The 10,488-nt window shown below is 36.1% G+C and overlaps 1 protein-coding gene across 2 annotated transcripts; it reads left to right on the forward strand.

Annotated features, from left to right (window-relative positions):
- The first annotated feature begins 5,594 nt into the window (after positions 1–5,594).
- On the forward strand, positions 5,595–8,530 carry LOC100796090 (zinc finger CCCH domain-containing protein 48). 2 transcript variants are annotated; one of them, XM_041009754.1, is made up of 7 exons: positions 5,595–6,642; positions 6,951–7,136; positions 7,237–7,338; positions 7,436–7,585; positions 7,710–7,889; positions 8,024–8,121; positions 8,226–8,530. In XM_041009754.1, the coding sequence occupies exons 1-7, from the start codon at positions 6,238–6,240 to the stop codon at positions 8,368–8,370; spliced, it is 1,266 nt and encodes a 421-aa protein (XP_040865688.1). In that variant the 5' UTR covers positions 5,595–6,237; the 3' UTR covers positions 8,371–8,530. The 2 variants fall into 2 exon arrangements, with proteins under 2 accessions (XP_040865688.1, XP_006597853.1); XM_006597790.4 differs by having other exon boundaries at positions 8,024–8,106.
- The last annotated feature ends 1,958 nt before the right edge of the window (positions 8,531–10,488 follow it).

A 10,488-nucleotide genomic window follows, 5' to 3' on the forward strand; every position in this document is an offset into this window, starting at 1 on the left:
GTCCCAATTCGCCTTTCCTTTTTCGACGCACGAGCGGTGACCTTGTAGCGGATAGACGGGCTACCTTCTTGGAGAAAAAGGTGTGAAACCAGCCACACATAGAGAGTCAGTGCACAACAAACAACTCCTGCGCCGCTCTTTTCACATCCCCAGTCGGACGTGTCATACATGGCCAAAATGGCGACGACCGGGCTTTCCTTGCCATGATGAAAGGCGAGGAAAGCGTCAATCGCTGCTAGGTCCACTAACCCTTCCATATTTGGAAAGAGGACACCTCCAAAGATCAAAAGCGCCAAGATGTCAATAAAAGAAGCCCATTCGCCTTGATTTTGCCAAGGCCTTTGCCCTTTCCTCCAAACACTTCCTTGGTACTCCGACTACTCCATTTCTGTTTTGCTTTACACGGTCCAACTCTTGTGCTGAGATTTTCACTACCTTGGCAACTCTTGTCGTGGAGGGATAGAACCCAGAGAAAAGATATGGCTTCCTTCCTCCTAGTGGGCATCCCAGGATTTCTTCAAACTCTTTCACAGTCGGCACTAGCTGGAAGTCCTCAAATGTGAAGCACCTTAGGGGTGGGTCATAATACTGGGAAAGGGATGCAATCGGTTCCATGGAGACTTCTACCCTAGCTAGGTCCCAAATCTTACCGTAGGCTTTGCAGAAGGCTTGCCGTTGAAGTTGACCCATTAATTGCCCCAACTCTCGTAAACTAGTGACCTCTAAGCTCTTGATTTTGACTTGATAGAACCTCTTTTTAAACGAAGGCTTTTGACTCGATCCCATGTTTTACTAAAGTGAAATAAAATCTAGTGCGAATCAAAACTCCGACATCTATCATGGGTGGAATGGATGAATGCATGAAGAAATGCATATGACACAGATGCAATTTACAAATACGGGAGCCCGAGAAATTGTTTCCTTCTTGGATACAACGTTTGGGCAGCATGGCCCCCAACGTATGTTTTTAAGAAGGCGACATGGACCCTCCGTCGGTTTGCTAAAGTGAGGGGATCAAAGACGAAACCCATATGGGATGCCTATGCAAAAGACACAATGCGGGAATGTACATAGTATGACAATATTCACTGAACATGAGCAAAAGGGTATATGATACTTATGCGTGGCAGTGTGAAAAATGGCACGCAGCGTGTTTGCTCCGTGCCCCTATTTAAGGGACCTATAAGGGAGAGAACTAACTAGGCATTTAGTGATAACCCCCAAGGTAGTCATATCTCTTTTGATAGTTTCTAGAGGTATCATTCTCTTCGAAGAACATATTGCAGCAGTAGGGACTACTAGCAACAATAAGTTTTCAAAGAGAAAAGCTCTAGATGAGGGTTCACTGTAATCAAGCAAGTCGGAGACCTAGCATGATCACAGATTCACCTCCGCTCCTTATGTTCCCATGAACCCGGGTATAGGGCCCTTTTTCACTCACAGTGTGTGCAAATAGTGTTGGTGTTTGTGTGCATCAAATGAATAAATATTTACCTCATGCATACATTTTAAAACGCACTAAAAGCAACAAAGAGTTTATATACACAAGAACATAATGAAGGGAAACCCACAAAGGGATAAGTCATGGTAAAACATTGCACAAGATTAAATGGCCTAACTCTCTAAAAACAGTCCCCAGTGGAGTCGCCAACTGTCGCAACCTACCCTTCGGCGGGAGGGCGACGCGTGACTCGCGGGATGCGTGTTCCACGAAAGGAATACGCGCGGAGTCACCACCAACGTTTATTTGAGGAAAACGTCGGAAAAATCGGAAAAGACGCGATCTACGAACTTTTAAGTGAAAGGTTCGGGAGTTGTATTTATGCACGGGGAAGGTATTAGCACCCCACACGTCCGTCCCAAGGGACGGCAGCCTTTAATCGAATGTGCAAACATGACTTTGATTTTTACGTTCCCTTTTATGTCCTTATATCCTTTATACCCTTTTTATATTTTTCCTTTTTTGTGGTCGACAAGGGTGTTTCCCTTTGCTCCTACGTATTCCTCAATTTGCGATGAGGAAATCAGACCTACGTAGTTCTTTCTTATCAAGTGATTCTTTTTTACTTAAGAGGTGATCATTTTAAGGCGTTGGACCTTGAAAATGATCCATTTTACTTAGTGAGAAATTGAAATGACAAACTTCAAAAGCCTATTTTTATGGACGAGCTTGACTAGGTGAGTTGATTTTAGCCTTAGTTTCACTTTAGTTATTAATCAATTCGATTAAGAATGAGAAATCCCAAAGAGAAAACGTCCGATTGATTTTCCGCTTTATTTTACTAAAAGATGTTTTTTTTATTATTATATTATTTTTTTACCTCTTTTTTTGATTTCCAACGTGGTTACGGCACGACCGAACGGTCGGAATTCATTTTAACCGAAGTTAACGGATAATACAATTCAAACGATCGGTGGAAATTTATTTTATTTTTAAGTTAAGCGAGAAATGACTTAAGTAAAATGGCTTAAGCACGTCAAAAGGGGGTATAAAAAGTAAATGAAATGAGAATAAAAGTACACGAAACACAATGTGGACCACCATGGGTACATAGAATGAATCGAAAAGCTTGGTTCGAGGTACTTACCTGTTGAAGATCGAAGAACGATGAAGAACGAATGAAGAACGTCGAAGAACGGTTGAAACCTTTGCGAAATTCTTCACGGAAAACGTTTCGGAAGCGCCTCGGCTTAGATTTTCTTCACGGAAACAATTTTTCCAAGCAAATTCGAAAGAGAGAGAAGTGCCTAAGGGGCTGAACCCTTTTCTTCTTCACTTCCTCCCCTATTTATAGCAAAATAGGGGAGGTGCTTGCCGCCCAGCTCGCCCAGGCAAGCTCAGCTCGCCCAGGCGAGCCAGGTTGCTTCCTCCAGAAACAACAGCCTTTTGGAGGAATCTTCTGGAGGGCCCAAGTGGGCCTGGGTGCTATTTGAACCCCCATTTTTACTAAGTACACCCCCCTCTACTTTTTTTTTGGTGATTCTTTTTTCGTAAAGTTACGGAAACTTACGAATTTCGTAACGATACTTGTTTTCCTTCCGTAATGTTACGGAACCTTGCGGATTACATAATCATCCCCTTTTTGACTTACGGAATGTTACGGAACCTCACTTAATTATGCAACGATGCTTCCATTTGATTTCCGGTGTGTCACGGAAACTTACGGATTGTGCATCAATATTTTTTTGGTTTTCCGGCATGTCCTGGAATTTCACAAATTGCCTAATGATGGGTGCCAAACACCTCACAAGGACCAAAGAAAAGTCGCATGTCATCAAGCAAAGGTCCCCGGACGAAATTAGGGTATGACAGGATGGATATGAGGATTACTCGACTTGAGGACGATATGAGCTTCATTAGGCGTTGTTTCGATCCACCAGCCAACCCTTAGTTATCTCTACAATCTTAAGTAGTTATTTATTTCAGTCGTGTATTTTGGCTTTTTGTTGCTTTAGTTATGGTTCTCTTGGACTTTTACCATTGTGTTGGATATTTCTAGACTTTGTGTTTGGTTATTTCTAGACTTTGAATTGGTTAATTAAGACTTGTGTGGATTATTCTCTGGATTGATTTAGTTTATGAATAACTTGTGCTTTGTTTAGACATTTACTTAGTTTTTTTCTTTAACCATTTTTGGCTTTTTGATGTTGCCAAAGGGGGAGAGAACAAGGGTAAGATTTATAAACTTAGGCATAAATTCCAAAAGTTAGGGGGAGTAAGGGTTGTGTGAACACATTATCAATTGTATGTAGTTTATCTTGATTTCAGGATATTGTCATCATCAAAAAGGAGGAGATTGTATAAGCAAATATATCATGAAGTTTTGATGATGCCAAAGAAACGCGCTTCTTATGGTTGATCCAAGACAAGACTCCAAGAAATCCAAGATAAATGTTGAAGTTAGTCCTTAATAGTCTTAGAAAGCTTTCATTAATTGATGATGCAAAGGTTTGGCCAAAGGATGCTTGTTTGAAATTTTAAAATATGGTATTCTGGTAATCGATTACCCGAGGATGTTATCGATTATCAATGGCCAAAACGTTTTCTGAAATATTTTTAAATATTTTTGAAAGCATGTAATCGATTACACAATTCTTGTAATCAATTACCAGCAGTTGATACTATTTATAACACCTATTAAAAATTTGAACTCAAATTTTAAAGCCTGTAATCGATTACACAAGACTTGTAATCGATTACCAGGAGGAATTTTCGAAAATAACTCTCAACAGTCACATCTGTTCAAGAGTTTTTTTAATAGCTTTCAAAGGCCTATAAATAGGTGACTTGGGACACGAATTTCCTTAGAGTTTTTCTGCACAAAGAGTCGCATCCTCTCAAAAACAAAATTGTCTTATCCTCTAAAACATTCCTTGGCCAAAACACTTGCAAATTCAATAAGGAATCATTGAGTGATCTTCATTATATCATCTTTCTCTTAAAAGAGATAATTCTTCTTCTTCCTTTTCTTATTCAAGAGAATTGATTAAGAGACCAAGGGTCTCTTGTTGTAAGGTTATCTGAACACAAAGGAAGAGTTGTTCTTGTGTGGTTCAGACATTGTAAAAGGAATTTTACAAGATAGTTGAAATCTCAAGCGGGTTGCTTGGGGACTAGACGTATGCACAAGGCGTGGCCGAACCAGTATAAACTAACTGAGTTTGCACTTTCTCTTCCCTTAAACTTCTTTTATTTATTGTTTTTTGTTTTTTGCATTAAAGAAGTTTATTTTAAATTGTCTTGTTAAGTAATTCATAATAAGGGTACAATGAGAATTTTAAAATGGAGAGTTAAAATTTTAAGTAGGAAAATAGTTTTTGATATCTTAATGCAACCCCGCTTCTTAAGATATCTGAGGTTACTTGTCTAACAGACAAATATTCCCGGCTTACTTTGACAAAAAAAAAAACCCATTTGATATTAGTTGAAAAATAGTCTTGGTTGATGTCAATTTTAAAACATCACTAATTGTGATCAGACAATACAACCATAGTTAAAATTATAAATATTTTGTATTTTTAAAATTATTAAAAATTGGAAAATATTTTTTAATTAATATTTCAAAATTAGATTGTGTTTGTTTTCTATAAATTTTAATATTAAAATTTCATCTATTTAAAATATAAAATCGAAATTTTTGCATATGAAGAAAATTGAATTGCCTTATCAAAACAAAGCATTTAAAATTGAAAAAATTTGAATTGATTTATCTAAACAAAGAATTTAAAAAATAAAAGAAATTAAAATCAAAACAAGTTAAATTTTAGACATTCCAAATTCCCTGGAATTTTAAAATTTTTAATCCAAACAAAAGGTAACTTCACACACTAGAAATAATTTTATAAATTGAAACTCAAAACTAATATTTTCATAAGTAAATTCAAATTATCTTCAAAATATTAAATTTCAGAAATAATTTTTTTTTTGAAAGAAAATAAGTATCTTTTTTTAAGCCATAATTTATCCTTATATAACGGCAAATGTCTTTTTAAAAAAAAAATCCTATATCTCATCTTATTGTTGCGTGCTTTACAAGCTAACAGAGAAACTATAAATAAGCACACAACATTGGCTACATACACCAACGTTTGATTAAGAAAATAGAAGCCTTATTTTGCTCTCTGTTCTTTCTCTCAACAATCCTTCCAACAAATCAAGAGAGTTGAATTCTGAAGCTTTTGCTAGTTTCTACCACTCAGGTTTGTTTCTCCGAACGCGAAAATCTAATACTTCTTTTAGGGTTTGTGATGGATGATCTGCGAGAATCTATGTTCTATCCGACTTCATTTATCTCAGTGAAGTTTTCTGCGCTTCCAAGATGCAAATATAGGGTTTTGCGTTTGGGTTCCTTTCAATTTATTTATTATCGGGGTTTTCATAAGGATCGGCAATACCCTAATTTGGGGTTTGGGGAGAGTCTCTATTGACGTTGCTGATCAGGGTTAAACTATTGGTCTTTGATCCAAGTCTTCAATGGTTTTTGATCTTGATGTTGTTGATCTTCCTCGATCAACATAGTTTGTTGCCGTTCATCACTTGCTTTACGATTGTTATTTTGGGAATGGAAAATTTGGGAGCCAAAAGGTTTTGGGTTTTGGATGAAGAATTAAGTCTATGGCTGGGATTTAATCATTGAGTTAATGACTGAAAGCATGAGCCATGGAGAATTTTATTGATGGGATACAGTACCTGATCTGGGATGTCATTACAATGCCATGTGTGTTTTTTAGAATATCATGGATACAAAGTTTGCACGAAGGACTGAGCGCATTGGTAGAACAACATGCTCTTATTGGAGAGCTGGAAAATGTAACAGAAATCCATGCAGATTTGTGCACATAGAGACACCATCTCCACCTGCTGCTTGTGGTTATGGCAATACTGCATATAGCTACGGAAAAAAGCCCCATTCCTCCTCTGAGAATACCCCGAAATATGGTTCAAAGAAAGCATTGCTTAGAGATAATGGAGATAGAGGAGATGCAACAAGGGTTGCTAAGGCTTTCAAGAAATCATCACCAAGGATATGTAAATACTGGATCAACAACAATTGTGTACATGGTGAACAATGCCTGTATCTGCATTCATGGTTTCGTGGTGATGGGTTTTCCACAGTAACGAAACTTCAAGAACATAAGAAGGTACTTGACTCTTGAACCTCCATTTAGTATTTAACACACCAAAATTATATTTAAAGTTCTTTCATAGTTCATTTTTAGCATAATGATTAAATCAAAATTGATATCTGACTTAATAATTGACTAATGTTTTAACAATTATTGATTACAGTCATAGAGTTTTATAATGTAACTATATGCTAGAATAGCGGCATAAGTGTTTTTTGAAAAAGCATTCTCTTCCCTAGTTTCCTAGGAAATGCTAGAATTTGTGAGCCTCCGCATCATGTTAATATTTTTTGTAGTAGTTAAATTAAAGCTTTTGAAAACAGGTTATCACTGGCATCGCACTTCCTGTTGGATCCGACAAACTTTATTCTGGCAGCACTGATGGGACAGTTAGGATATGGGACTGCCATACTGGTCAATGTGCTAAAGTCATCAATCTTGGTGCTGAGGTTACCTCTTTGATCAGTGAGGGGTCATGGATTTTTGTTGGTCTGCAAAATGCTGTCAAGGTAAGCTCTTATCTGTCATTGTTTTGTTTTGATGTATGATAATATCTAATCATAGGAGTAGTACATGCAAACTGATTATGTGGCTGTGGTTGTTGTGAAGGCTTGGAATATCCAGACCATGTCAGAATTTACTCTTGATGGACCCAAAGGCCGAGTCCGTGCCATGACTGTTGGCAACAATACACTCTTTGCTGGTGCAGAGGTAACTAACCATGTTATTAATATTGTCCAATGATATTCCCCTAACCAAATTCTTTTTTTCTGGGGTGAGTTAAAATTTGTTTTATTTAAAATTTCAGGATGGTGTCATTTTTGCTTGGAGAGGAAGCTCTAAAGCCGATTCTCCTTTTGAACTGGTTGCGTCTCTCACTGGCCACACTAAAGCAGTGGTTTGTCTGGCGGTTGGATGCAAGATGCTGTACTCCGGGTCCATGGACCAAAGCATAAAGGTATGTCTGTTGTTGAGGATTCTATTTTTCTTTATTAACATGAGAATTTTTTCTGAGAAAAGGATATGTAATTTTCTTTGAACTGTCCTATAACGACCGGATGTTGTTATTTTGTCTTCTTCAGGTCTGGGACATGGATACATTACAGTGTACAATGACACTAAATGATCATACTGATGCAGTCACATCCCTTATCTGTTGGGATCAATATCTGTTGTCAAGTTCATCTGACCGCACAATTAAAGTCTGGGCTTGCATTGAAGCAGGATCTTTGGAAGTGATATATACACACACCGAAGAAAATGTAAGCGTTGACTTAATCTTATGTGTTGAAATATCATTTGGTTTTATATTCATGTGTAAGAAGTCAAGCTGATATTTCTTATAATGCTGACGAGTTGGTCAATCTCCTAAATTGATGATTTTTTTATATTACAGGGTGTTGTTTCACTCTTTGGGATGCCTGATGCAGAGGGAAAGCCAATATTATTTTCCTCGTGCAGAGACAATTCAGTTCACATGTATGAATTGCCTTCGTAAGTAAATCTAAATTATTCACGTTTCTTTTTGTTACTGTACCTCCGTCATGGTAATATTTCTTATTTTTTTGTTGCATCCTCTGATGATGTTTTTTCAACAGATTTTCAGAGAGGGGACGTTTATTTGCCAAGAAAGATGTGGCATTGATTGAGTTAGGTCCTGGTGGCCTCTTCTTCACTGGAGATGAGAGTGGTTTGCTGATGGTGTGGAAATGGTTGGAGGTACCCAAGGTGGCATCCTCTTGACATGTGTTTCCTTTCGACATTGGAGTTGTATTATCCCATCTATTTCCTCTTGAAGCAGATGGTGATAAGGATGAATTTATTTGTCTGAGCAGTAAATTCACTGTAAAAACAATTGTATAGAAATTGACAATTTTATAGAAATACCAATTTCATTCTTTTATATTCTTCCCAGCAGATGTAATCTTCTCCTGCTTTGATAAATATATTACAATTGTAAGTAACATGGTTTGTAATGAAGTCTGTTTTCAAATTCTTTCTATCATTATCAAAGAATACATATTTGGAATCCAAATATAAGTTCGACCCAAAATATAGTTTTTCTTACTTGTTAAAAATCGTTATTGTAATTCAATTATTTTGGCATTACTGTTATTGTAATTCAATACATATATTTTGGAGGAGTGTGGGGGCGTGGGTGTCATCATCTACACCTGAGCCTTCATCATAATCTCCATCTGTCTAGACAACATCTTCATCTTTTGTTCAAGAGAAGAACCAGATGAATTAACTTCCACCTACCTGATGAACCCTAGAGGATCTCCTGTCACCCATGCCATTGTAAGCATTAGAGGCCTATAGTAATGGAAAGAAAACAGGAAGGGGAAATTGAGACTCCATATTTTGTTGACTCCGCAACAGTGGTTTTTCTTTTTTCAGTTACAATGTAGACAGTTTCTAGTAATTCTGTCCGGGTGTTAATGATTGAAATGAATTTGTATTAACATAGCAGGATCTTGTGATATTCTTTGAACCATTGTCCCTTGTGGCCCACTTTCTTTGGAAAGTAACCATGTCATATTCATATTACTATGTCAAAATATTGTTTCACTCCTCAGAAGCTTAGACGAGCGAGCAAGTAGAGAAACAGCCGTGTAGAGCTGCCTAGCTCAGTTTACGTTCAGAAAATTATTTTAAACCTTCTATATGTTTCTTGTTATTATCCCGTGAATATAAAAATTAAACCAAGAAAAATATTGCAATGCAAATAAGCATGTCTTCATAGTTTTACTATACACTTTCGGAAGCTTCAAGTTCTCAATTTTGTTTGTTGGGTTATAGAAAGCTTTGGAAAGCTTGATTTTTCTTCTTATTATTCCGAGAATATGAAAGCAATGGAAGAAAGATATTGCATAGCTAAAAACGTATGTCGTCCTGAGTATACTATACACGTTGAAAGCTGCTGCTGCTTGAAATTTTTGTAACGTACAAACTTTACACTGTCATATTCGAGTGAACTTCATTTTAGTTCTCATATATATTTTTATAGAAACATCATGGGTACGTGGTATTAGTATTTTCTAATAGATGATTATCACATCATCCGTTAATAGTGACAAGGACCAGAATCGTAAAACAATAAATAGTGACAACAACGAAAATAAAATAATTTATAAAAATTAAAACTATAATGTATACTACATAAGTAAAATATGAACAAAATTATAATAACATTATGAAGATTTGGTCAAATTATACAAATATTTTTGTTTTTTTAACTCTCGGACAAATCGCTTCTTATTGTTTGAAAAAATATTACATGGATGTTTCATTCTACTTAACACACCCTCCTTTGAATCAAGGCTAAAATGCATTTTTTGGTCATTCCATTTTCTTAAATATGGGATTTTATTTCCCTTGTTTAATTAGACATTTCATCTCCTTTTAAAATGTTGGTTATTTTAGTCTTTTATTTCTTAATTGAGATATTTCATCAGTAACTTTTAAAAGATTCACAATTTTAGTCTTTTGTCCAATTTCAAATGTTCATCTATGTATTGACCCTTATACTTTTATGTTTTTATTGAAATATTGTTATATATTTCATTGTTCTTCAATGTTAGCCTTTTACTTTTATGTTTTATGCTTGCTATCGATTGGTTGGTGACCCGTACCTTAATTTTTAGATAAGATTGCGATTGAAAAATGCTTTCTTTTATCTTGAACTTGAACTGTGGTAAAATATCCATTAAACCTTAGAGCTAGGAATATGATGAAGGATAATGATTATCTTTTGGTCATGGAACTTAAAACAATTTCTTTGTTAAATATGCAAGAGATTGACTTTTAATGGAAGAACTTAGATATTATCACCTAAGGAATTAAGGATTAAAATATCAT

Source organism: Glycine max, chromosome 15 (assembly GCF_000004515.6).
Source record: "Glycine max cultivar Williams 82 chromosome 15, Glycine_max_v4.0, whole genome shotgun sequence".
NCBI classification, from domain to species: domain Eukaryota; kingdom Viridiplantae; phylum Streptophyta; class Magnoliopsida; order Fabales; family Fabaceae; genus Glycine; species Glycine max.

Excerpts from the sequence above, each read along its gene's own strand:
- LOC100796090 (XM_041009754.1), top strand. The coding sequence starts at position 6,238 with ATGGATACAAAGTTTGCACGAAGGACTGAGCGCATTGGTAGAACAACA. Across the intron at positions 7,137-7,236 it reads GTCTGCAAAATGCTGTCAAG|GCTTGGAATATCCAGACCAT; the intron begins GTAAGCTCTTAT and ends GTTGTTGTGAAG. Across the intron at positions 7,586-7,709 it reads CCATGGACCAAAGCATAAAG|GTCTGGGACATGGATACATT; the intron begins GTATGTCTGTTG and ends TGTCTTCTTCAG.